The sequence below is a fragment of the Ochotona princeps genome, chromosome 5, assembly GCF_030435755.1.
Source record: "Ochotona princeps isolate mOchPri1 chromosome 5, mOchPri1.hap1, whole genome shotgun sequence".
NCBI lineage: Eukaryota > Metazoa > Chordata > Mammalia > Lagomorpha > Ochotonidae > Ochotona > Ochotona princeps.
The window spans coordinates 42,727,656-42,755,508 of record NC_080836.1 but is presented as its reverse complement, the minus strand read 5'-3'; the positions used below and the strand labels follow the sequence as shown (position 1 = coordinate 42,755,508).

The following is a 27,853-nucleotide window of genomic DNA, read 5'->3' as shown; positions in this document are numbered from 1 at the left end:
AATAAAAATTGAGATTCCCAAAAATTCTAACACAATATTCCTTCTCTTAAATAATTTAATACAACATGATTCCAGTAATGAAACCTACTTTCAGCAAATATATAAAACCCCAAACAGGGAATAAACCAAAAAACTGTGCATTTGTTCTGTGATCCTTTTACCATTTTTCAATCTGGGAACACTTCTAAATTTAGGAGTAAGCTATAATAAGCCATAGTCATATGACTGCCTAGTTTCTTGAACATTAATAAATACTTAATTCCAGCACAGATGAAATACTGCATTTGGAAAGGTGGTAGTAGGCAGTGTAAGAAATAACTTTAACTTTTAACTTGTCTTTTTGTTGGTTCTTTTTTATTTTTAAATCCCAGAACCTGCAGACTTCTAAAGATCACACAAGCTGAATTACTTGTGCATAACAAAAACTATAAGACAATTTTTTACTTAGCAAATCCCAAAATATACTTAATCAAATTTTCTCCTTATAATCCTTTAACTGTTTAGAATCTTATATACTAAGTTACATTTCTTAGCAAATAAACAGATTTCATCCTACCGTCTATTTATGGTAAAATGTTTCCATACAGAAATATTATGTAAACAGAAGAACAATCGATTAACTTTTTGCTCCTAGCAATAACAAAAGCAAATTTTTCCATTTTCCATGCTTCCAGTGTATCCTAAATCTACATAAAACAAAAACACAATGTTTCTATGATATTTCTATTACAATATACTGAATACAACAATTTCTAAAATATGTAAATTAATTTATGACTCAGTTTGCTGGGTGATGTTCATATTATGACTCAAGTGGGTGCAACCACATAAAAATGAATGACTTGGGAGGGTGCCATAGACTATGAAGCTATTTGAGTAAGTAAAGCTGCTGGTATCTGGCCTATATTGAGGGGAAAAAAATTTTCCATCTGACATATTCAGAGGTAATCCCATCTAAATGAATTAAAATATTGCACATGGTTGGCATTACTTATACTGACGTCCACCCCTAGCACTATGTATTTGTTCCATGGATTAGGACTATTCCAGATACTTTGGCACCATTTCTCTGGAGAATGACATCAGATGACAAATGTGCAATACTTCCAGATGACCTTCCAATTTCAATCTATTCCCAAATAAAGGCTACCTTGTGGATGACTGTAGAGTTTCCAGAAACAGTACTAATAATGTTTTGTCATGATAAATTGGAGTAGTACAGAAAGCGAGACAATAGTGTACTTCAGGTCATTTTTCTCTTACAGTTAAGAAGTAAGTTATCTGTTCTAAAGAGTGACCATATTGTCATACAGTTTAAAAATACAAAAATGGGCAAGCATTGTAGTACAGTGAAGAAAGCTGCCACTCTTAATATTGGCATCCCAGGTCCTGGCCTGGCAGCCCCACTTTCAATCCAGCTACCTGCTAATGTGCTTGGGAAAGCCTCAGAGGATGCCTCAAGTATATTTGAGCCCCTGCCACTCACATGGGAGACTTTGATGAAAACCTGGCTTAATACTGATCATTGCTGCCATGTGGTGAGTAAACCTATAGATGAAAGATATCTCTAACTTTGTCTTTCCTGCTCCTCTGTAGCTCTGACTTCCAAAGTCAATAAATCTTTTAAAAATGAGGGGATGGGTACAATGTGGTGGTTAAGTCCCTTGGAACACCTACATCCCTTATTTGAGTCCCAGGTCCTCTGTTTCTGATCCAGCTTCCTGCTGATAAGCATCCTAATAGGCAGTAGGTGCTATCTCAGATATGCAGTTCCCTAAAACCCATCTCAGAAGCTGGATAGATCTCAGGTTCCACTTCTTGCCATCGCTTTCAATTCTGGCTTTTGCGGGCCTTTGAGGAATGAACCAGCAAATGGAAGATCTCTCCATCTGTCTCTATCATTCAAAACCAATCGAGTTTTTAAAATTTATAATTAATTTGAAAATAATTATCTCAAAATCATTTTGCTTTTTTTTAATATTATAATGATCATAGTCCCTAGGCATAAAGTTGTAATGCCCAAATATAACTTGCCATCCTTAGTAGCTGATAAACTTAAAAAACACACACATAAAAGCTTTTTTCTTCTATAAGAAAAACAAAAACAAAAATCTAAATAAGCAAATTTTTTAAATAGAGTTGTTCTGAGGCTCAATTGGGTAATCCTCCACCTGTAGGACATCCCATATAGGCATTGGGTTTTGTTCTGACTGCATCACTCCCCATCTAGCAACTTGCTTATGGTTTGGGAAAGCAGAGGAGAGGAGGACGGTCCAAAGCTTTGGGACTAGATAAAGCTCTTGGCCCCCAGCTTCAGACTGGCTCAAAGCAAGTCATTGTGGTCATTTGGGGAGTAAACCAACAAATGGAGGATATTTGTCTCTTCTCTCTATAAATCTGCTTTTTGGATAAAAATAAATCTTTCATAAAAACAAAGTTGTTCTCAGCTTTACAGAACATTGTATCACCTAGGAATCATTACAAAGTGCTGATACATAGATCCCACCACCCAATAATCATATATTGTTTTGTTATGACATGTAAATCTGAGCATCCAAATTTTTAGAAGTCCACTAATAAATTTAATGTGAGGCCACTAACCTTGAAGATATGAAAAGTTGCTGCCATCCTCATCTTTCCATCTTGTTTAGTCTTACTGTCAGGAAAGAGAAGGAGGCAGTTCAAACTAAGAAATGCACTTGCAATATGGATCTTTTTTTCCCCAAGATTGGAAATTACCATCATCTTCAGTAAAACATACTTGAAGTAAGTTGTACCTTTATTAGCTAGAGGATATATGAGATAGAGAATGAGAGAAATCAGGTATACCTTAATGATTAAAAAAAACACAGATGTGCATATCAAAATGGAGAGATTATAAAGGATGGCTTTCCCTTCTTTACAGCCAATAACACTTAATGGCCTACACTCAAATTGAATTATTAGATAAGAAGCAATTCAGTCTATTTTGTTTACACATACATTCTGCCATTCTAGAAAAGCTATACTAAAGCAACGTTTTAAATATAAAGAGAAAACCAGGATATCCTGGGATAATCAAACCATGACAACGTTTTTCAAGCTTCAAATCACTGTCTATTAGTCAATAACGAAATCAAATTTAAAGCCAGCATTGTGACATAGTAGGTAAAGCTGCCTCCTGAGGCAGTGGCATCCCAAACAAGTGTCAGTTCAAGTTCCAACTGCTCTCTTTACAATCCAGTACCTGTTAACAGCCTGAGAAAGCAGTAGAGTAGAGGATAACCCAAGTGTGTGGACCCTACATCCATGTGAGAGCCACAGAAATAGTTCCCAGCTCCTGTCTTTGACTTGGCTCAGCCCTAGCCAGTAAGGCTATTTGCGGAGTGAATCAGCAGATAGAAGACCAATCTCTCTTTTTCTTCCCTCTTAAATTTACGAAGTAGTAACCGCTTAAATGTAAAATTCTTTTTTTAAAAAAGATTTATTTATTTTATTACAAAGTCAGATATACAGAGAGGAAGAGAGACAGAGAGGAAGATCTTCTGTCTGATGATTCACTCCCCAAGTGAGCCGCAACGGCCGGTGCTGTGCCGATCCGAAGCCAGGAACCAGGAACCTCCTCCAGGTCTCCCACGCGGATGCAGGGTCCCAAAGCTTTGGGCCGTCCTCGACTGCTTTCCCAGGCCACAAGCAGGGAGCTGGATGGGAAATGGAGCTGCCGGGATTAGAACCGGCGCCCATATGGGATCCTGGGGCACTCAAGGCGAGGACTTTAGCCGCTAGGCCACGGTGCTGGGCCCTAAATGTAAAATTCTTAAATTTAAATTTACTAGGTAGTAACTAGATCTTCCTTTTCAGGGAAACAAAATAATAACTATGAGTATATTAGATTGCTAAAGGTAAATATTATGTGTGTATTTATTAATGTGTTTAAAGAAAATTTGAAAACCATTGTTTTAGAGCTGGTTCCACCTAACTCAAAACATTTTAATCCAAACTGCATAGAAGTCAGAAGCCCACAAAAAGCAGTTATTTAAAGTCGAATGATACGTAAAGGATTTAGACAATCTCACTTTACAAATGAATATAGGGAAATCATGGAACAAAGCATGTTATGCCCTCTGTATTTTCTACTATATGATAGCAGTGAAGACTCCTTTGAGACTTACACATTCAAAACAAATGTAATATAGGTATCTCCCCTGATCTATATTTCCATTGTACCAACTACAAATCTTCAGTCATATTATGTGAACATTTTTTGATATGGTGGCACTATTATCAACTTCTTACTCAGATGGAAATTACATAGTGTGAAAATTAAATAAACGTAAATTTAAAGACCAAAGATCCTCATATTAAAGAGAATTAACTTCACTGGTAAGAGATTGTGAAGATCCTTCTTTAGGCTCCAATTGAAGGTCCTCAAAGATCCTACTCATGAAAGAATCTAGGACAGCCAAATGAAAGGAGTATCAAAAGCCCTATCACTTTGCCTTATTTTATGTTCTTGTTCTCTGCAGTCATCATGCTGTTACACACGCTTATATTTTGAAAGATGACTCTACAGCAAAAAGAATTGAAAATTAACATTTTGAATGTTAAAGATTAAAAGTTTAAACTCAGAAACAGAGTTTCCTAACGAAGTAGTAATGCAAGTAAAATTGTTTCTCCTGATCTACAAATACTGAACCTCCTAAGTTTTGTTTTGTTCTTTATTGTTAGTGTGACAATGTAAATAGTAGTGTGTTCAGTTAATAAGATACAGTATGTACATGTACAGCCATGAAAGTCCTTCCTTCCTAGTGTGTTGATATGTAGGCTTATATGGCAATGTTCCTAATAGATTCAGTTAATATCAACCAAGAAAAAAACTTTTTAGAACCACATTTTAATTTTCCATTGTGTTACATTCAGCTCAAGGGTAATGAGCTGATATCAGAAGGCTTTAAAAAAGGACTTATAGGACCCAGAGCAGTAGCCTAGTGGCTTAAGTCCTCACCTTGCATCCACTGGGATTCCATATGGGCACTGGTTCATATCCTAGTTGCTCCACTTCCCATCTAGCTCCCTGCTTGCAATCTGGGAAGGTGGTAGAAGGCCCAAGGCCTTGGGATCTTGCTGCTGCATGGGAGACCCCGAAGAAACTCCTGGCTCTTGGCTTGGGATTGGCTCAGCTTTGGCCATGGCGACCACCTGAGGAGTGAACCATCAGATGGAAGATCTGTCTCTCCTTCTCTTTGTATATCTGCCTTTCCAATCACAATAAAGCTTTAAGAAAAAAAGGACAAATAGAAAAATATAAAACGTCAATTGAAATCTTAATTTACAATAAAAAAAATCATCATAGGTAAAATGTGTTGAGTAATGAGTTAAAAAAGAAGACCAAATCTTGGTCTTCTTTCTCCCACCCTATTCTTGCGCAACATGTCTTGCAAGGTTTCTTAGGGAAGATATGTGAGGGACCAATTCTGTGAAAAGTAAACCCTAAAGGAACCTACTAGGAAAAAAAAAAAGAAGAAAGAATGAACAACCAAGCAGAAAAAACCATGAAAAACGACTGCGAGAAGGAAGGGAAAAGTGAAGACATTGCAGAATCTGTTTCTGAGTCACCCAAACAGCTAATTATTATTTGAAATAGTGAAAAGATTAAAGATTAGTCTGTTAGGCCATTATATTTGGCTAAAAGTACACTGTGGACCTGGTAAGAAAGGCTGTAATATCCCTGCAAATGAGGAAACTGAACCAAAAAGGATCGAAGAAGGCATTGAAAGATGTGTCTTGAGTACAAGAGGGAGCAAGTAAAACTGCAATGCCTTGTGCACCTGGGAATGTTACATGTGTAGAAGAACACAGAAATACCCAAAAGATGCAAAATATTATCCTTTCACAAATACAAAAGAATCAATAGAAAAGTGAAGATCAAGAGATAAAGGGAGTATAAAAGTATGCAGGGGGGGAGAAAGCACCAGATTAAAACACAAGGTAGGGAAATTCACATTTTTAAAAAATGCATGTTTGCCCCTCAGACTTTACAATAGCTTTTGGGAAAAATATGAATGTACTGATTTGATATAAACAAATGAATTAATTAGGCATAGATTTCAAAAAGAATCAGGTTCAGAGTGCTAATGTGAGCAAAAAAAAAAAGAAAGAAAAAAGTAGATTAAAAGAATTATTGGCAAGAGAGTCAACAAGGGCAACATCAGTGTCAGAAACAGAGCAAAGTTGGAGGAGCAAAGAACAAATTTGTTGAGGGGGAAGTCCGTATGCTTCTTTGACTTTCTACAAAGCAGAATGTGAGCATAAATTAAGAGAGTAATTCCCAAAGGTGAATGAGCTCCAAGAATTAGTGAGAACAGTCATTCTTTTAAAAATAGAAAATTAAGACAAAAGTAGAAAACAAGATTTTATTTGATTGAAATATATAGCTTTCCATAGTAAGTAAACTGTGAAAAGACACTTCCTCATTGCAGTTTGTTGTTGAATGGTAAATATTGCTGTTATTTGGTAAAAATGATAACCACGTTGTGATTTTTTTTCAATCCAAGAACACATGAGCTTATAAAAATACTTGCCACCTTTAAAACACTTTTAGTCAGAAATAATGCTTCGGCTTTCAGCAATTTCCCAATAGAGCAGCCATCAGAATAAAAATTTGTACAATAACTGAAAAGTTCTCACAACATGTATGGTTGCAAGTGATCTAAACCGCATCTGTATACTGTGCAGATATGTTTCATTCATTGAAGTTCAAAGACAATAAACTAAAGGAAATGGATGATGGTGTAATTTTGCAACTACAAATATTAAACTAATTAACTATAATTCTACAAAATTACCTATAGACAATGCTGCATAGGAGAAGTGATTTTGTTATTTCATATTTTATTTATAAAGAAAATGCTATCTCCTAAAGTACAGATAGACAACAATATACTAGAGCTCTAAAAAGATTAACCTTTTATTGATAGAAGATGGCAAATGTTTGAATGTTCATTGGTATATACACCACTATTTGAAGAGGATATTTAAAACACACACAAATAAAACACACATATGTGAAATAGAGGTGCCTTTTATCAGCTTTCAAAGACAGACTTACATGTGCCTACAAATGGCAGCCCAGCAGGCAGTGACATCAGACCTAGAAATGATGTGGCCTGTATAGTGTGCGGTGAAGTGCAGTGCTCTACTTGTTTGCAATGGTTTTATTTTTCGACTAGTTTTTTATCACACTTGGCATGAACAAGGGAACATGTGCTTTGCTAAATTTGAACTTTTAAGATGAAACTGAATTAACTGAGAACCAAAAAATTGCTTCTGAAATTTCCCAAGATTGAAAAATGCCTTCTCTTCTGTACTAGGAATGGTAAAATAAATGACAAATACATCCTGAAAGTTTCAATGTAAGCTAGAAAGAGCCTGTGTTTTGAAAACAACATTGTTGATTTTTTTTTTAGGCACCTGAAATAAGATTGTGATAAAAAAGCTTTTGCCCATACAGTATTCTTTTGCTCATACAATACTTTTGTTAACATGAAGAAATGTACTAAATATGTATATAAATTAATTCTAAACATCAAATATAATAGAAACAATATTTTTCAGCCAGAAAGTTTAATTGAATTGCCATGTCTTAAAACTTAGTATGCTACCAAAATATGCAGCCAACTCTTGCCCCAAAATTTAATCATACCTTTTTAAATATTTCTCAAAGGTTAGAACTAAATAACTATATTGGCTAAAATGAAGAGAGCAAGTCAGCAGAGATTCACCTCCCTCCCTTTTTCCTCATTAAAGGTGTGCCAGGACACCTGGTTATGAATGCTTTGTACATAAAATGAGTATCCTGACACGTATTTTTAAAGAGTTGAAGCCCACTATAATTTTGATACATAATTCAAGATGTAAATTGTAGGATATGTTTATAAGGACTCTAGTGATAAGCAATAGGTCAAACAACCTGAAAGAATCAGCTTGTGGTACAAGCTTCATTGCATTAATAATGTCACAGTTAGTATGTTTATTAAATTAAATATTATCAGCAAGGGTCTTCTAAATGCCATGTCCCTAATACTAGATTACATATTTATTTCAGAGTTGGCATAGTTAGAGGGGGAGCCATCACTAGACAGTCTATTAATCCACGTGAGGTTTTTTCATTGCTTTAATGGAACTATTCAAATCAAAATTTTCACGCCATGCCTTGAACACCGCTGCAAACCATACTGTGGGTGTAAAATACATGCAAGGCGAACATAATCAGCTCAGATGAGACCAGTGACTTGTACACCATCAAGTTTACTTTATTGTAAAAGCAGTGGGGTTTTCTTTCAAGTGAATATACTCCTAAATGTGTGGCAACCTAACACACAAGCTGAAGACAGAAATCTGGAAGACACAAATCTCAAAGCAATTGAGTTAAACCCAGCATAATGTGATGTCTAATGTGTCTATCTTCTATGAGAGGCTCATTCTTCGTTTTTGCAAAAAGAAACCTTTAGTCCGAAATTAAGTATTGCATTCACATTGTAAAGTCAATAAGCCGCAGGGACTAAAATTGCTTATCTTAAGAAAAAAAAAAAACTAATTACCTAGGTACTAAACTAAAATATTCCTATTTCAAATATCAAAACTCACGCAACCGCCAACATACCAGAGTAAATGTTATAATAAATAAAGTTGCTATTTTTACCTATCAATCTAAAAATAACTGCTGCTTTTTTTTTTTTAGGAGAATCTAGACAGGCTTATTTAAATGCAGGATCCTGGATTCTACTCTTCCCTAACCCACAGCCCTAACCTGATAAAGTAACTCACACACCCAAATCAAGTACTGGATCTAAGGACAGGCTAAACCTTTCTGAAATCACTTATGAACACTTCCACATTGTCCAAATACCCCTATAGAGTCTTAAATTCCTCCGAAATATAAATGGCCTCTAATCATATAAAGATTAATTCATTACATGTATCCTCAACAGAAAGAACATCCTTCAAGGCCTCAGTGCTTAAAAAGGTAAAACAATATGACCAGAAACAGGAGTGAACACTTTCAGCGGTGAGATTTATCACAAAACATAATTGCCAGAGGTAAGGAGACTCAGAAAGTTCTCTTCATAACCTAAGTACCACACGTTAAAAGCTCAGGTGACGAAAGTCGATGTTAAAAAGACAGAAACAACCTTGGTTTTTTTTTTTGGGGGGGGGGGGGGCTGTTCTGTCCAGCTCTTTGCTTGTCCTAAATGGGAATCAGTTGCCTGCCGGGAGGACCCTTCAGGGAGTGGCGCCCCCGAGCCGCGGCCTCAGGTCAGGTCTAGGCCGCGGGGCCTCTTCCGAGGGAGCTGGCTGTGGAGGTGAGGTGTCACTCTGAGACGTGCCAGCCCGAGTCGGGGTCCTCTGGGCTAGAACGCCAGACCTAGGCCGGAGGCCGGGACAGCTGGGGCGTGGCAGTCCTCCAGCCCGGCGGCGAAGGAGAGCCTCGCGCGGCCCAAGCTCTACTGCGAGACCGCACCTCCGGCGCAGACCCACTCCTCAGACGCCAGCCCCAAGGCCGGGCTCGGGCGCGCACCTGCGGTCTCGCCTGGCCGGAGCAGGGCCGACCTGCGGCATGCAGCTGCAGCCCTGGAACCAGGCAGCACCCGGCCTGCCCACCCCGCCTCGGTCCACACCGAGTCCCACAGGAAGGTTAGGGATCCAGAGGGCACGGTGGCACCTGCAGACTGCGGAACCAAATCACCTTAAATTGAGTTAAAATGGCGCAGGCTGCAGATGGCGGCGAGGCTTGAACCATAATAAAGTGCTAGCCGCTAGGCTCGCCTTCGTTTTTCTTCCCTTCTCCTCCTTGAAAACACACTGTTGAAAACTCTGAAAAGCTGAGCTTCCAGGGAGGATTCGTCGTCCTTCCCAGTCCCTCACCTGGTCCCTACCCTTACAAAGATAAAAGACAACTGGAAGTCTAACCCAGAACTAGAGCCTTCACTCCCAGGGGCCTCCCCAGCCCAAACCCTAATTCCCTCTGAGCCGCGGCAGCTTCGCAAACAGTGTCACTTCTCCCCCAGACACCCAAGACTTCTTGGAAGCCAGGAGAAACGATCAGGCTTTAACGGGACGAGAAAATACACTGGCTCCGAGAGGAGCGCGTGGCTGCAAATTTACCTCACGCTGACTCAGTCCACACAGCAGATGGTGGCAGAACTGCAAGGGAATCGACCTCCCGATTTTTTTTAAGTACTTCCTAATATCAGCTCAAGCGCGTCTTTCAGTACAAGTCACTACGTTCCTGTGAAATCTATCCTCGGCGCCTAGGCGCTTCGTTGACGCACGTGACACCGACTTCCTAGCTCACAGACTTGCGCCCCGGAGGCAGCGGGCCCGGCCGGGCGCCTCGGGTTGCCGAGCCTTGGGTGGGAGAGCCGAGCACCGCCGGAGCGCCGACCCCCGAGCGCCCCCCGAGCGCCCCCCGAGCGCCCCCCGAGCGCCTCCCGAGCGCCTCCCGAGCGCCCCCCGAGCGCCTCCCAAGCGCTCCCCGCCCGGCCCCCGCGGCCTCGGGCCTGGCCCTCGGGGTCGCGCGCTCCCGCGCCCTCGCCCCAGCGGCCGCACGTGCGCCTGCCCCGCCTGGGCATGGACTCGGGGCTGGCAGAGCACGGCCGGCACGAATCGGGTGGGAGGTTTCAGGCAAGCGCCCTCTACCTGGCTGGCTACACCGGACCCGTGTTTTGTACTTTTTCCACCTCTTGTTTAGTTCTTAGGTGTGGGGAGGTAGAAAGAAACACAAAGGAAAATCAGTCATGGCTTTCCTATGTGGCAGACCAAACTCCACGGAACGCCGTCTAGTGGCGGAACTGGCCAAGCGAGGCAAGTCAGTTTTATGCTCCCTAGAGTCTTCGTTCTGAATTGGGATTTAGAAGCCTCCACATCGGTCCAACTGCAGAGGGGATACCGGACGATCTCTCAGTAAAGGTAAATTTAGATCCCATAACCTGAGAGTGGCCTAGTTAAGCCAGAAGGTTGAGCCATCTTCCGCCTCTTATCCTGGATCACCTCTTTGAAAACAAAAGTATAGAAAGAGCTTTTCAAGGAGATGAGGGCAGAGCTCTGCACACTCCTGTGCGGAGGCGTGACGACCTGGGTCTGCACTTCAAGGGACTGGGATCCGGCCTGGGTAGTACTGGCCCGGATCCCCCACTCAGGAGATCGCCCTAAAGCAAGTTTTAAGCTCAACAACTTAAAACACTATTTCCGTGAGCTTGTACCTACAGGTTCTTTTCTACCTAACCTACAACCAATCTCCTGAAATCATCCATCAAGAAATGTAGGCCGTTCTGTGCTTGAATTTACAGATTCACCACTCACCTCCAAGGCCTGGAATGTATGACCAGAATTTACACCTTCTGTGGTCAACAGCCTATTTTAACATGCATTTTAATTATCCGCTCTTCTCGTCCCATGCCCCCTACATTACTTTGTGAAATTTCAAGAAATCCTTAACTCCTTACTTAGAGCCCCCTCCTTTTCCCCATGAGCATCATTTCCAACTTCAAAGAGCAACAGATCAATAAACAGAAAGTGTCTATTTTTTTCTGAAAAAAAAAATGAGCGTAGAAAGTGAAACTTCACCCCCAGGGAACTAATAAGAAGAAAACATGATGCTATTAAGTAAATTTAACAGGGAAGCAAGAGATGGCTCCCATTAAACAGACCACCCCAAGTCAGAGTAGCGAGGAAAGAGTCTTCCTTAACCCTCAAAAATAACCATCTATAATAATTAAATAATTTTCAAACTGTAAACTGCTTTCAAACACCATAGTTAGCGTTTTACCAGGTTTATTTTACTTGTTATACACAGACAATACAAACGAGCAAAAAACAAAACGTTTCTCAATGGAGTGTGTACTTGTATAAATTATTCAGTTCACAGACAAAAACGAAACAAATATAAAAATCACAACATTAGATTTACAGAAGAGCCAAAATATACACACATTTAGACCCTGAATTCCTATTAGGAAAAAAATCCCCCCATGGATTGGAATCTAGATTGAATATTGTGTATGATGCATATTTCACATTAATTTTAAAATACAAAAAGTATAGGTTTGCTACACAACATTAGAAATCCTACTAATCTATTTCCAGGGGGATTAATGCTCCTTATTAAATATAACAAGACTTAGAGGGGGGAATCAGTCTTACTTGCATCAATGCCAGTGTTACCCCAAGGAAGCCAAATTTCAGCTGTTTCTAGGTGGTGGGGGAAAAAAATCATTTTCAAAACTAAAACGCAGTAAAATATACAACTCACACAATTTATCTTCACTAGACTACACTATAGTTACCAACAATTCAGTCATCTATATCATTAATTAATAGAGTATTCATTACAAAGATTTACAGCATATAAAGGTGGAGGGGGGACTGAAAAGATATTCAGAAACAGTTTGTCAGCATATTTGGCACCTGCACAGACCAGTAATGGATTTGGCACTTTGGGGAAAAACAAATAAGGCAAAATAATATTGCTGATGTCTAGCTATTCTATTGAGAGGGTTGGGGAGGGAGGCATACAACTCCAGTTAACTTCGTTTTGCAGGCATCATGCCACTTAATCGACTTGCCTAAGAACAGACACCTATCCTGTACAGGTGTTTGTATGGATTCTCCTTAGCTGTTTGTGCACATTAGAGCGCATAGTAATTTATTTCATGCAACAAATTGAGGAGAATTGAGAACCCCATCACTATCAAGTATTTTGTGTTTCCAGACCTTCTTAAAATATTGTTAATTTATCTCACCAGAAAAGAGAGAGTGGAGAGAGAAAGAATGAGGAGAGAAAAGGAAGAGTGAAGAAAGGGAAAAAGAAAAGGTTAAGCATGAACTGGTGTTGTGCCTTGACGATGAGAAAAACTAGCCATTCGTTACAATAAATTAACACTATGTACAATCATTTCACAGGCTTTGTTCCACTGAAATTATTAACATCCCTACCATCCATCCATCCATCCATCCACTCGGGGATAAGAAAGGACGCGCTGGGTGGGTCCAGGTTCTAGAGTCAACGTCCTCTGGTTATAGGGGAGGCCGAGGCGTGGCGGGTCGTTATCGCTGCTGCCTGCCAGGACTGCCCAGGTCTCCTAAAGGTGAAGAGTTTCAAGACAAGAAAGAGACGGAAGTGGGGAGGGAGAGGTGGGCTGTGAGGGGCATAAACTCACAGAAGGACAGGCAGATAGGAAACCCAACGCGACGGCGTTTACTGTAAAGTTGGAGGTCGGTGCGCTAATTGCAGAGACTGCTGTGCAAAGGAAGGGGTTAAAATCACACTGGGAAACCTGCGCTTATTTGCTGCAGACGGTCGTCAAAGGTCAAAGAAAACCCTGGGGGAGCGCAAGGTGGGACCTGGGTGGGGAGGAGGAGGCTGGGGAAGAGCCGAGTGCAAGGGGCTGGCTGGACAAGGGAAAAGAGGGTAGGGGTGTCCAGGCCACAGCGGGGCGAGTGGCCCGGGTGAGGTGGAGCGGCCTAGCTGTGCGAATAGAAGCCGTAGTAGCCACCTATGTCCTTGGCGCAGTTCTTCTCGCAGTCCCGCTGGGCCAACACCTCGCTCTTGAGCGGGGACGAGCTCTCGGACACCGGCGTGTCGGCGGGCGAGATTCGCCTCCTCTTGGCCTGCTCGTAAATCCCCGAGTCGCTCGAGTCGATGGACTTGATGGAGGAGGGCGTCTCGATCCAGCTAGAGTCGGACAGGTCCTTGGGCTTGGCGTCCTCGGCCGCGCCGGGCGGCAGCGGCGAGCGCTCGGCGGCCAGGCCCTCGGCCTCCTCGCCCAGGTAGGGGTTGGCGCCGGCCATGCGGGCGGCGGCCGCGGCGCTGTTTGGCCAGCAGGGCAGCACCGAGCCCGACTTGGCACCGCAGTACTGCGGGGGGCTGCGCGCGCCCCAGCCCGACGGGTCGGCGTAGTAGCCTAGCGGGCGGCCGGTGCAGCCCGCGGCCTGTAGCGGCAGCGCCTTCACGCCCGCCGCGGCGTACGAGAGCAGTGTGGCCGCGTTGCCTGCGAAGTCCGTGGCCGTGTCGTAGGCCGAGGCCGCGAAGTCCAGCCGGTTGTTGGCCGGCGTCACAAACCAGCGCTGTGGCGACGGCGCGCCCGGGTCCTCGGCCTGCTGAGGCGACAGCAGCCCGTTGGTGTGCGGCACGCTGCGGTCCGTGCCCGGCCCGGGGCCCGCACCTGCACCCGGGTGGAAGCGGGCCTTGGCGTAGTTGCTGACAAACTGGTCTTGCAGGAAAGAGCCGGCCATGGCGTAGCGAGCACCGGGCACGATTTGTGAGCGAGGCGAGTCGTTGGGCGAAGGGGTCAGGCGGTCCATGTCACAGCCTGTGTAGATCCTGCGGGAGTCAGGGGAAGAGAGAGAGAACCGGAGGTGGCGCGGAGGTCCCTTCGGGCTGCAGAAGGGAAGGCCGCCTGCACTCTTTGCCCGCCCCGCACCCTCCATTTACAAGCGCTGGTGGCCAACGCAGAGAAGCTCAAAAGGTCATGGGCTCTTGTCTTCCTTAACAGAAGTCCAGAAACTACAAAGGGAGCGACTTCTCTGTGCAGGCCCTGGCAGCCTACAGGCACTGAGCGGAAGGCTCCCCTCTTCCCGAGCACCTGCAGCTGTGCTGGGCACCTAGCAAGGGGCACAGTAGGGGACTCTCATTCCCTCGCTCCAGCAAGAGTGCACTGGAAGGCAGATTTACCCCAGGGGCCAGCTGTTATCTGCCCACTGGGCCTGTCCTCCTTGGTGACTTTCTGAGTGGAATTTCTAAACAAGCTACCCGCTCCACCCCCCCCCCCCCTTTTTTTTCAGACCTCCTGAGTCCATTTGATTGTTCAGGTGATTTCTCTCCTCCTTTTTCTAAAGTGTTTAATAATGCCCTAGAGAAAAACCGCGTGTGGTGGTGGTGGGGAAGTCAGGCCGGTGTCCAGGTAATAATCATCATAGGGAGGCCTTCATCAGCCTTCTGAGATCCCCCAGGATGGCTGTTGGAGGCCTCAGGATCTCAGGGTCTGCTGTGACCCTTTAACCACTCACCCCCCCCACCCACAATATAAGCAAACAAGAAGACACACAGTTACCCATAAGATTCTAGCACAGTGGAAAAGGTTCTTTAGTTGACCTTTGTTGCCCGGCCTTTGACCCATTACTGGGAAAAAGAAAAACAACTTTGGGGCAAACTCTCACAGTACAGAAATAGAGGAAGCAAGCTCCCCCAGGCAAGGCAGCAATAATAACAGTTGCCAGTACTGAGCTTTGTATGTGCCAGGCCCTGCTGGCTCTAGGACTGCACAGAGTAACTTCCTGAACTCACAACAGTCCTTTGAGCTATTAGTATCCCACTTCACGAATGAGAAAGCCAAGGCAAAAGATGATCAGTCACTGACAGGGACTGTGTTGCTGGGAATTATCTTGCCTAACATAATCATATTAACACTAGGCCCTGGGCCTGGAAAATCCCTCTAGAAATGAGAGGGAACCAGGGATTGGATGAAGACTGATAGAAGTGGTTTTCTCATACACATGCACACATGCCTCCGTTTTTATTTAGCTCACACATAAATGTTTTAAATTTTTAGTGAAACAGGCAGTTTTGAGGAAGAAACTCAGTCTTATCAGACCTTAATCCCTTGGCAGGGGAGGAACCCTTAGTAAGCGGCCTAGCAGCATTGAGGAACCCCCTGATCTCTTAAGCCTTCCCCCTATTTCTCCAAAATTAAGTTATGCCCAAATAACTAACAGAAAAAGGGAAAGGAGAGTGTCTTCAGCCACTCTGCTCTTCCATATCATGAAAACTGAAGTTGTCTTCCTGTATAGGTAGAGAAGCTTCCCGTGAAAACGGATGATGAGTCAAAGGGAAGTGGCTTTTCCAAGGGAAGGCAGCCAGAAAGTAAGGGACATGTCAGAGCTGTGGCTCCACGGACCCATTCTGCTTTCTTTCCTCCTGCAATTTAATTCCAGTTTCAGACAAATGGAGAGAGGCAGGAAGGGAACATAACTAGCAAGGTACAAATACCTCTTCTGTTTACCACCACATTATCTCAAAAAGGAAAAAAAAAGCAAACTACAAAAGATACAGTTTAGATGCCCATCCAGGTCCAAACCCTCTGGGGATTGCTGAATTGATTTATATTAAATAAAATACCTTTGAACAGATGTTCACAACAGAATTAAAAGCCCAAAATCTATAGGACTCTTCTCCAACATCCCTGGTCTCTTGGGCTACACACTTTCCACTGTGTGGAGTCCATCTTTGCAGACTGTGAAAATTAGAGTAGCCAAGTTTTTATTCTGGAGAATCACATTGGTGAACTCCGCCTCCTTTGTACTACTTTTGATGGGCACCTAGGATGGTCAGAGGTAATATCAATGACTGTCTCTTCAGTTTGTCATAGACTATCAAGAGGGAAGGTTATTATTTGACTGGAGATCGAATAGAGGCAACCACTGTGTTTCTCCACCTGTTTGGTCTGATCCTACTTAAAGGCAGTTTTAACTTTCTAGCTCCATCCCAGGCACTCATTGCACACCATGAAATTCAGGAGGTATGTACCCTCCCCTTTTATGGCCAAAAAAAAGTGAGGCAACCCCCACAGTGCAGATTTAAATTTTGCTGTAAAGCATCATCTCATATCATAGGCACTAGGACTGACCCCTGAACGAGAAAACCAGAAGCAGCCCAGAAAGCATTCAGTTCACACCTACTGTTACCCCTGGGGGAACAGCCTTTCACTAGAAAAGACCAAAGCAGGGAGATCTGAAGAGGGAACCATCACATTAAATGAAAACACATATAGAAACCAAAGACAAAGGGGGATGTTTTTCTTCTGAAGCATATAAATAACACAGCAAAAGCATCTTTCCCAAAGCCTGACATGTCTGCAACAGCGGTTCTGCTCAGGAACTCGCCTGTAGTGGGGGCACACTTCTATTCAATCCGTAGTAAACTTGCAGAGGAAATGCTATTACACAAAACTTGGAAATGGGTAAATAAAAGTCGCATATGCCAAGACGACTGTAACAACTGCCAGAACCACATGCACTTTCAGGCAGAATTGCCCGTTTCAGACACAGACAATCTGAGCTGAGCATCTGCAGCGCCACATACAACACCCGCACCAGGAACTAGGGCAACCTCCCCAGCCAGCCAGCCAGCCAGCCAGCCAGCCAGCCCCAGAGGCTCAGCCAACAACTTTGTCAGTCACAGGAAATCTAAAAATAGGTGTAGGAAACCTTTGACCAAAACCACACAAGTACCAAGCCACAAGGTCATCTGAGGGGGTGAGGGTGGGGTACACAAAATAAAGGGAAGACCTCTAAAACAGCTCTGTCTTCACATATTTCGGTTTCCAAAAGCCTTGTACATGACAATCCACCTTTGACCTAAAGCCCAGTGCGACAGCTGTTGGAGAAGAAACATGCAAAGTTACTTACGTGTCATAGTTATCCCGAAATCCTTTTGCAAAGGGATTGTGATCTATTTTCAATTGTGTAATCTGGAAAAGAGAAAAAAGGAATGATTGTGATTCCCCCACTTAAAAACGGGAAGATCGGGTGTATGAGAATACATTATCTGCCACTTTTTTACAGGGTCTTAAGTCCTACAATTTCATTAAATAGTCAGGTTACTCTTGCTGGAAATTTTGAGAGAATGGATTGAAAGAGAAAAAGGAGAAAAATAAAAAGAAACACTTTTTAAAACTAATAGTACTTTAAAAGATTTAGTCTAATTAATTAGCTCCCCGTGTGCTTTAAATTGTTCAACTATTTCTAAAATTCTTGTTATTACACACAAGGCATTTAGACAAAACTATTTAGAGGGAACTTGAATTCATCACAATTTTTAAAATATATTTTAAGTGCTTCAGCACTTTTTTTAAAACTTGGATGTTTCTGATTCACAACCCGAGGAATTAATTGCACAATTGCATACTAAAACTAAGTTTGATTTAAGATAAAAATAGTGCTTTAGCTCTTGATATTCATTTAAATAAAAAGATAAGCACAGAAAGCGCTATCACACCTAGAAGGCAAATCAGCCACTGAAATGAGGTTTTCAGTAAACATGCAAACACTGCAGAGGTGCAAGTGTGAGAAAACTCATCCACAGCTTCTGGTCGTTTGATTTACTGCAGTTTCAGGTATACGAACATGTTTTTTTTTTTTTTTTTCTTTTGAGTCCCCAAGAACAATGACACTTATTTCACTGATCAAAAATGAAGAGGCTTTTTTCCTTTTGCAAAAATTGAGATGCCGAAACTTGTCAATACAACACAGAGATCTACTTGTTTTCTAAAGGAAAGAGGGACTTGAGAGAGATGGAGAAAAATCAGACCTATCTCTATCATTTCTAGGTTGAGAAATTAAAACTCCCGAAAGAAGACGCCCCAGAAATCCCGGCCACCTCAAAGGTTGCCCGGATGACCTGCGACAGATAAATACGTATTTTCCCACCAGTGGGGTATTCTGGGAAGGTGCCTCGCAGTCGCTTTGCCCAACGACGAAAACGCACAGTGGGGCCAGCTGTTGCTGACCACAGTACTGCCAGCGCCAGGGCCCTGAATTTCGGGGCGGCGGGTGCGGGAGAGCTGCGGTTACGGCCCCTCAGCGCGCCCAGCCCTAAGGCCTGCTTACATCGGTGTTCTGGTAGGCGGTGACGGCGATGAACTGAGTCTCCGGGAAAGTGAAGGTCTGAACGCGCCCGGGCTGGCTGGAGTCTTCCGTGCCGTCCTCGTTGACTTCCACCACATGTAGGCGGGGCTGGTACTTGTGCAAGGACTGTAAAACCACCATCTGTCCCGCAGAGAAAAAGGGGAGCGCCGGGCGAGGTGTTAATGCGGGTGCAGTGCTCCAGGCGCGGGAGCTTCGCGCCGCGGGCCGCCCAGCTAGGCGGCTGCCCATCGCTCCAGCTACCTGCCCGCCGCGCTCGACCCTCCAGCGGCTGTCCGACTGGAGCCGACTGACCCTTGCACTGACCCTCGAGGAAAGCGGAACCTGACCGCCAGTAGGCAGGGCTCTTCTCCCAGTGCCCCGTTTAGGAGAAATATAATCCCCCCCTCAACCTTTGCGGCTCCTGTGGGTTTCTTTATCAAAATCAGGCAGTACTTAGAGATGGACAGATTGCAAACTCCGGAATCTGGACGGAGTGGAGGGCCAGGAGCACAATTTTATACACGGAATGTAACTTCGGAAGGTGGGAATGCAGTTTTGGGGAGAGGACGTCTTTTTTGCTTGAAGCAAACATGAATTCAATTTTGCACGCTGCTTTTAACTAGCGAACTGGATGCCAGAGAGATCGGGCAGGGGGCAGGAAGAGAGAGAAACCCGAACCACTGACCTGCCCATTGTTGTTTGAAGCTCCTTTGTTATTCGTTAGTTTTAATTTTCCAAAAGAGATTTCTTGGCGCATCCAGTGAGCCCCAGTGTTGGGGGAATCCGGGTGCATATAAACCCGATTTCCTAGAGCAAGAAATAGGTGTTTTACATATGCCCCGGGGCACTGCCCAGTCCCAACCGCTAACTGTGTAGGTGACACACACACACACACACACACACACACACACACACACACACGCCTCTTGCTCCACTGTGAAGCCATTAACCGGGCTGTTTAGGCCATACGTTCTTCTATTAACTAGGGATGATTAAAATAGCTTTTGCATAGCCCTCCCCCTTCTAGCCTCTCTGTCTGTACCCCTCATTTCCTTTTAGAAGTCACTGGCCTATCTCTCTTCCCTTTTCTTTCTTTCTTTTTTTTTTTTTTAAGCCGTTCGAGCCAGTCCACAAAGGCTTTAATTAATCATTCTCACCTAAATAAGTGTCAAAAAAACGTGTTAATTGGAAGGACTTGCCTTGCACATTGGTGTCCGCTTTGCCGCAAGGAACCCATTTGCCTCCTTGAAACCTCCAGTGATTGGGATCCGCCAAAATCACATCCACAAAAATATTGTAATGAGCCGTGGGATCGAGACCAGAAATGTTAAAACTTAAAAAAGGAAACATGCGCCTATTTAAATCAAGGGAGGGAAGAAACAAAACAAGGGGTGGGGGGAAAGAAACGTAAATGTTAAAAGATTAAATGCGAGAAAGCGGGGCGCCAGATAGCAAAGCAAAACTTGTTCTCACACGTAGACCAGCGAAGGCTCGTCGGGTTGGAAGAGGGGTGGTGGGAGAGGAAAAGAGGTAGAGCCGGACTCGGAAAGCGCAGCGAGTGAGCTGGAGAGGGGAATCGGCAGGTATCACTGCTCAGGTGGAGCACGGGGCTGGCTAACCGTGTCTCCACCTGTACGCTCTGGCGGGCGTTGAAGCGTCCCTCCCTTCGCCCGGCCGCTGGCCGGGGGCTCTGCCTCTCTCTCTCTCTCTCTGCCTCTTGCTCTCTCTCGCGCGCGCCTTCCTCCGGCCACTGACTGGCACTCCGTGTTCCTTGAGCGGGGTCCCCCACCACCACCAATATATCACTGCGATAGCTATCCATTCCATGTCCCCCTCTTTCAAAACCAGCCAACTCTAGGGCGCACCAGAGTATCTTCCACTCCTTTCCCAACCCCGGAATAATCATTCAGAACCTGGGCGCGCGCTCTCCCCGGCAGCGCCAGGAACGGCGGCATCCAAGAATGTAGCATTACCTTCCCTGTTTGGTGATGATCATCTCCGTTTGGTGCCGGTGAAATTTCAGCCAGAGGGGCCTGTTGCACAGGTACACCTGCGCTTTGCCCGGCACCAGCCCCGGCTGCGTGGAGGAGAATTGGTAGAACGGGGCTCCTTGGTAGGAGTGGCCGTACTGCTGTGGGTAGGGGTAGCCGGCCGTGGGGTAGCCCTGCGGTGAGGAGTTGGACAGGAGGCTGTTGTAGGCTCCGTTGGTGATGACCGGGTGATGGGCCATGTAGCGGCTGGGGCTGCCGATGGAGAAGGCGGGGTGCGCCGGTCCGTGCTGGCCGGGGTACGGGAACATGGCACTGGGAGCAGTGGCCGCAGACTGTGGCTGGCTGGACTGAGAGAGGAGGTAGCGATCTGCAGCAGAGCCATCGAAACTGTGACGAAGCTCAGAGACCCCGTCCAAGACAGGAGAGAGTTTACTTCTCTGGACGTCCCCTGGTGAGTCCTTGGAGTCAGGAAAATTGTCTGTATCTGACTGATTCGTCATCCCCCTGGTAATTTTTTTCAAAGGTGAACTTCTCTCCAGGTTGTCAGTGGTCGAGATAATGGGATGATCGTGCAAGACAAGCTCGGATCCGCCTGAATGTGGGTAGCTGCTGCTCACATTGAGAAATTTCTTGGAGAGCATGATAGAGGGAGAAAGGCAGTGCTCCAGCTGCATTGCTCTAGAACCTGAACACTCGCCCTCCCGTCCCTGGGTTTTAAAGTCCTATTTATCATAAACTAGAAATCCACAGACCCCCTCACTACAGAGAAAGCACTTCAACCAGCAAATGCTTCTCAAAGGTTTGATTTACTTTTTTTTTTCTTCCCTGGGAGAAGAGATTGGCCAATTGACACTATGCAGCAATCAGAAAAGGCTCACTTTTGATCTCACTGCTTGTGCAGCCGATGAAACGGCTCCTGCCATTGGTTAACTGCTGACAGTAATTTAATTAGATAGACATTAATTAGGATAATCACCTGGCTCCTGGTCGCGACGATCATGGCAAATTGAAGGGGATGATTTTATTGTTGGCTGGGGGTTGGGGGGTGAGGTGGGGTAGGGAATGTGTGTTGGTTGACGTGAGCACTGTTATGTCACCTTTAAGCTTGGTGACCACTGCTTTTAGGAAAACTCAAAGATGTGCAGTTTACTAAACATTTCCTACCTTCTCCCCCCCACCGCAACTCCCCCCCACTTCGCGCTCCGTCGCCGCCCCCTCCCAGACCCTTTGGAGCGGAGGGGCGGAGGAGGGAATTCGACGGTGTAAGGAGACTTTTCGGATCAGAATGAGCCAAATATTCAGTTGAATGTAACGATTTCAAGTGCAAAGTATACAAAGCGCGAGCCGGTGGCCTCTTCTCGCCCTGTAAAAGTTCCAAAGTCTGTCTTTTCCAGTTAATACGGAAGCACACAACACCTGAGGAGGGCTTGGCGCGCGGGTCCTGTGTGTGCTCAGCGCCCCACCCCCACCCTCAACCCCGCACCTTTGGAACTACATGCATAAATAAAGCACCGCCAGCGCCAGCGAGAGCCAGCGCGGCGGGAAGCCTGAGCCCTGAGGTGGGGACGGGAAGCAACCCAACCCACCCCAGCCCCCACCTCGGGAAGGTTCGGTTTCTTGGTTGAGCATGGGAGCAGTGACAATGTATGATCCCCTTTTTAAGTTGTGAAATAATCATAAGCTGTCCGATAGAAGTGCCTTAATGTGTTTGCCGTGACATTTATCGGTTCTTTACTAAATATTTTATCAGCTAACTTGGTTGCAGATTATCTGAAGAGCATCTAATGGGGGTGGGGAGGCGGGGACCCCCAGGCGCCATACACCTTTTGCTGTGTCCCACTGCACTTCCTTCTCTTTGGGAGGTACTGGCTTTGAGACAGGTTCGGAAGGAGAAAGCTCCGTCCCTGGAGCGCAGGGGTTCGCCCGCAGTGCTTAGCTGGGCGGAGTGGAACGTGGTGTCAGGGCTGCGATCTGAGTGAAGGCTCCTATGTGCGTGTGTGTGTGTGTGTGTGTGTGCGCGCGCGCGCGCGTGTGTGTGTGTGGTGTTTATATAATCTGGAGAGGAGAAAATGAATCCGTGCCAGTAATTTTTTAAGAAGGAAAAATTTAAGGAGGAATAGAGAAAAGAACCGATTTTAAGAGGATGTTGGCACAAATAAATAGCACGAGGCCCAAAGCGACTCCAAGGAGTAGGCAGAAGAGATGTCCCCAGTACCATCAACACAAGAGCCCAGCCGTTGGCCTTGGACCAGAAAGCCAGGAGCAGCAGCAGCGGCCGTATCTGCCCAGAGCTGCTTCCCGTGGCTGGCCTCATTACTCCAACCTCACTCCCGGTTGAAGGGTCAGGCGAAGGGGTTAAGGAAAGGAGACGCAGCGCCAAGTCTCAGACGCCCCCTCAGCCCCCACCCCAGAGCTGCACTGTCCCCAGGGCACACCCTGCAACGTGTGCTGTAGCTCCAGTGTAGTATCTGCCCCTTCCTGGTCTGGGGCAGCTCCGCACCACCACCCTGGAACCCCAAGAGTGTCATCGATACCGGGCTTGGGCGAAGAGGGGTTAACTGACAGAGTGGTGGCTGTGGAGCAGTGCGCACGCAGTCAGAGTTGTGCCCAGACTGCGCCACCGCCCCCGCCCCCAAGGCAGGCTGGGTGCCTTGGCTGTAGAGGGCACCAGCTGTGGCCTCCAGCAGGGCTTCGCTAGCAAGACGCATAGCAGGCGCGGGCGGCCCTGGGCTGGACAAGTTGATGACCAGATGTCCTACACACAAGTCGAAACCATTTTGTGAGAGGAATTAAGCCAGACCCATTTTTCCCCCTTTCAAAAGCAAACCTCAGCTCTTAGCCAAGAGGGTTCATGAACAAATGTCTTAGCTATGGAGGCTTAGGGTGTGGGAGAAGGGAGTAGCTATGACACCAATTGACACTAGGTTTTCTGGCCTTCACCTGGCTTGTGCCCTATTTTGCAATTTTTGTTTTCTTCTTTTTTATCGTTAACTTCTGTCCTTTGGATTCTCTAGAGAGTAGCTTCCTCGCCTTTGGCTCCGTCCGTGGGCAGCTTTAACACTACCTGGGCTTTTGGAGGGCTTGTCACTTCTGACACCTCAGCCTAGCTTCTTAAAACAAATGAAAAATGCTAAAATGAAGCATCAAGGTGTTAACAGATGGAAGAGACACAACACACCTTCCTGTGTTTTTAAGCTACTGAATTAGGGAGTAAATGTGCCCTCTAACCTACTTTGGATAATTACTAAATTCAGCGATGCCTACACATAGGTCATGTCTTGGATTTGGACAAAAGGATTCCCTTAAGATCACACTGCCAGTATACCACACTTCTGTAGAACAGGATTTTTCAGACTTTACATTCTGAACCACACCAGGATCCTTGAGTAAGAGTCAGTTGGTCTGGGTTGGAGCTTGGACGTTGTCCTATTGGTCCAGGCAGATCACACTTGAATAGTGAGTATTCATTGCCCCATACCAGTCTGCTTTCATAGCAGGGACCAGCTGGAATTCTGGCTCCAGAGCTGTTTTAGGCATGCATGGTGGATGGCTAAAGATGTTCACAAAAGAGTATCTGTGTATGCACACACGAGTACTAAAAAGCTTACTGAAGTGTGATTAACCAAGTTACTTCAAGGTTTAACTGGGCTTTGACCACCATGCTGTTGCTAAAGTAGTTGTACGTTCCAAGACAAAGGTGTTCACTGAGCTACTTTTAAGGCATCCTAATTTTGATCAACTCTAACAAGATGTAGGCTTTGGTAGGATAGATTTTGACAATATTCTAACACTGGAAACATCTCCAACATGAGCCAAATGGGAAGAAGTGGCTGAGATATCCAGAAAAAATAAAGTGATTTAGCAAAAGCAAAAGGCACTGCTTAATCCCTTACAGTCATTGTCCTTACTCAAGACTGATTTTTCAGGGCACTGAGTGAAGAAAAAAAAAAAGTCTAATCTGAATATTGAAAATAGTTCTTCTTTTGAGGAAGCTATCTATCTTTCTATATACACCTAAGTAATTCCAATCAACAATATCTGCAAGATTGTAAACTTTTACCATTATATCCCCAAAGCCTGATTTAGGCAATCTTACATTTTAATTTTAAATGGTTATATATAATTCCAATGACTTAAATTGGTACATATTACATGTCCTACATAATACAGTATCACTATATCTAAAAAGGGAAACAAGACAAGTAAGAAATGCTCAGAATACCTTTTATTCTTAAAAAAAAAAAACCCACTGAAACATACTGGGAATTTAAGTCATTTCCACTTGTTTCTGGATATTTCATTAGGCAATCAGTTAAGAGGCCAGACTCATTCAAGTAGGACAGTAAGTTAGCCTACTAAAGCACTCATGTTAATTCTAACAGATTAAAACTAAATTCTATGCCCCCAAGTAAAACCATCTTTTAATTAAGCTTTAGTTTTCTCAGGTTTTTTAAGGACATTTTTAGAGAGAAGTATATGCAGATTGGAATTAAATCTTTGCTATATTCCTAGGTATATCCAGGATTGTGCTTTAGCATGGGTATTAACAATGGCAGTTACCTTTGGACATAAGGTTAGAAGTAGGTTGTAGGTTGAGGGTGGAAAAGTCATCTTTGAGATCTGCCATTAGTCAATTTGTTTTTGTTTTTTTACCTATCAGATGACTGGGTAATTTCTAAACTCATTTTGAAAAGATGAGAGCAAATAGTTAACATATATGATCACTCATAAGCTCATACTAAACACACACTATAGTTATTCTCCTCATTTTACCTTGAAGGCATTTTGTAACTTTTGTGACTTATAGGGAAGTCAGGTGAAATTTGTAGCAGCCAATACTGGATAGTCTCAAAAAGCTGATGGAATATACTCTTAAACAAGATAAAGTCTCAACTAAAAAACACAACCATTTTCATGTTCATTGTACTCCTTAGAAGTCCTCAAAGTACAGTATTTTTAACAAGATAGTGAGTATTCAGTAGTAGCTTGTAAGATGATTTAATGTCAGCATTTTTTCTGGATTAGTCACTAAAGAGATAGCTATTTACTAATGCTAATCATTGTATATTTGTGAAGTTTTGTTATCACATTCGTGCTTTATCTGTGGTTTTTTTAAACATAAAGGGAAATGTATCTGTGTGAGATTTCCCACACACTGTCAAATGATAGTCTGTCCATTCTCCCCAGTGCCAGAAAGACCTCAGGAGACATAGATTGTAAATGCATTTTATTTTGTAAGCAACAATCAAAATATATTTGTGCTACTGATTTCTTCAAATATTAAATGGGATCTTAACAAAATGTGTCCACTTTGATGTCTTCTTATACAACTTTGGAATTTGCAAAGACCCTGACTAAAGAAACAGAAGTAATTGCACAACCAAGACAGAAGGTGTTATGCCATTGCAAATGATGCCAGATGTCATACACTTAACCAAATACACCTTCAGAGGTCCCTTGATTTTGAGCATTAGGAACAACAGAGGAATATACACTGAAACTATCACTAGTAGCTTTTGGTGTTGCTTTATTTGAATACAACAGTATCCAACATAGCTGCTAAACACTGGACAATATTTGAAGTCATAAGTACATCCACATGTTCTTCCAAATGACGTTTGGGGTCCTAAAAGAAAAAGTAGAGAAAGAACGTTATTGGTAAATTAAAAAAAAATTTTTTTTAAGGTTGAATGAATTCAGCTAAATTTGAAAATCTTAAAAGATGCATATTATATATAATAAAAAGCTTTGACAAATTATTTTATTCAGTATTGCCAAACTATCTAAGACTCTGAACTTTAAACCAGAGTTTATCACTGAAATTATTTCTAGCTGAGATTTTCTAACCTATCATTTCAATATGCTGATTTCTTTCAAGAATTCAGAAATACATCACACTACAAATAATCTCAAGGGATCTTGGACACAATATTATTTTACTTTGTAAAGCAAGCCTTGGAGCATTTTAGGTAAAAGAAACAGAAATTACAACAGAGAAAAGAAGATAGTAGTTTGATTTTATTACTGACAGCTTTGCTTTTGTCATAAAATAGGCCAAATCAATGGAACACTCATTACTACATTTACAAAAAAGATTCCGATGGCTACTAAACTTTGCCAATTATACATTTTTCAGTTTTACTTTTAATTCTAGTCCCTTTATCTGCTGGTAAAATCTACATCAAGAAACTACAGGCCTCAAAAAAGCATTTATTCAAGAAATAGTTACTGAACTCTCTATAGGATAAGGTTCCAGGGGGTGACAAAATATTATAAATTATATTTAAGTAAGTAGTGGAAAAGGACAAGAAGGATGATATCATAAGATGAGAAAATAAGATGAACTATATTTCATTTTGTGTTCTGAAGGAGATATTTGATTTTAAATTATAATATTCAGAATGTAGCAAGAATTAATAGCCTCATTTATGATATGTGATAAATCCAGACCTTTGCCCCTACCATTCCGATGAAGTAACTGCTTTTATAGTGAATTGGTAACTCATTTATCAGTTCTCTACATTACTTCTTGTGGCAGCTGGGTGATTCTTAAGAGATTTCCCGTCCAAGAATGGTCCTGGCCCAAACCTACATAGCTTGTGAGATGTGATGGGATCAGAGCATATGGTAGGATGGCTGAAAGCAAAGACAGCTTAGTGTCTTGCATCTGAAATATCAAGATTCTGCCAACATCAGCAATATGATAACCATGTTCCATGAAATGAAAAAAATGTAATCAACATTCTTTAAAAAACAGTCTAATTAATCTGTAGATTCCTTTAATTGGTTGATGTGTTATACCCCCCCTAGATAATAGAGATTAAAATATATTTTTCATCTTAGAAAAGTACGGTAGCAAATGCAACCGTTTCTTTTCACTTAGTATAGCCAAATAGACCTCTAGGCATTCTCAGGTACATTTTCTACAAATGTATAAAGTGCATAATTTTTAAAAACGGCTGCATAGGAAATAGATTTACCATTATGTTTTCTGTTCTATACTAAAAACAATATTTGAAAAATTAACTCATGATTCTCCAAGTGGCCTAATTTATTTCTAGTAAACTATTTTCACTAAAGATCAGATCTCATAGGTATAATTAAATTTGTGATATACTTCTTTATAGAAGGCAAACAGAATTTGACCTTTAAAATTCATATCACATTTACATGACAGAAGAAAAAATATAGTGAATATACAG

At 43.4% G+C, this 27,853-nt stretch overlaps 3 protein-coding genes across 4 annotated transcripts in view; all 3 read right to left on the bottom strand.

Moving 5' to 3' along the window:
* Positions 1 to 10,294, bottom strand: part of SLC4A10 (solute carrier family 4 member 10) — a 369,353-nt gene extending 359,059 nt beyond the window's left edge. For both annotated transcript variants that reach the window (XM_058664557.1, XM_058664558.1), the window contains exon 1: positions 10,144 to 10,294. The gene's annotated coding sequence lies outside the window, so the exon portion shown is untranslated. The remainder of the gene's footprint in view (positions 1 to 10,143) is intronic.
* A 1,524-nt stretch (positions 10,295 to 11,818) lies between these two features.
* On the bottom strand, positions 11,819 to 21,398 carry TBR1 (T-box brain transcription factor 1). The gene is made up of 6 exons (XM_004577126.4): positions 20,634 to 21,398; positions 19,860 to 20,014; positions 19,346 to 19,467; positions 18,643 to 18,801; positions 17,443 to 17,504; positions 11,819 to 14,359 (listed from the first exon to the last, which is right to left on the bottom strand). Exons 1-6 carry the CDS (start codon positions 21,323 to 21,325, stop codon positions 13,501 to 13,503), a joined length of 2,049 nt encoding a protein of 682 aa, XP_004577183.1. The 5' UTR covers positions 21,326 to 21,398; the 3' UTR covers positions 11,819 to 13,500.
* A 4,465-nt stretch (positions 21,399 to 25,863) lies between these two features.
* Positions 25,864 to 27,853, bottom strand: part of PSMD14 (proteasome 26S subunit, non-ATPase 14) — a 97,874-nt gene continuing 95,884 nt past the window's right edge. The window contains exon 12 of the mRNA XM_004577127.3: positions 25,864 to 26,277. Coding sequence (XP_004577184.1) covers positions 26,179 to 26,277 — 99 coding nt within the window. The 3' untranslated portion in view covers positions 25,864 to 26,178. The remainder of the gene's footprint in view (positions 26,278 to 27,853) is intronic.

Excerpts from the sequence above, each read along its gene's own strand:
- TBR1 (XM_004577126.4), bottom strand. The coding sequence starts at position 21,325 with ATGCAGCTGGAGCACTGCCTTTCTCCCTCTATCATGCTCTCCAAGAAA. Across the intron at positions 19,468-19,859 it reads AGCGGACACCAATGTGCAAG|GAAATCGGGTTTATATGCAC; the intron begins GCAAGTCCTTCC and ends TTCTTGCTCTAG. Across the intron at positions 18,802-19,345 it reads CTTCAAACAACAATGGGCAG|ATGGTGGTTTTACAGTCCTT; the intron begins GTCAGTGGTTCG and ends TCTGCGGGACAG.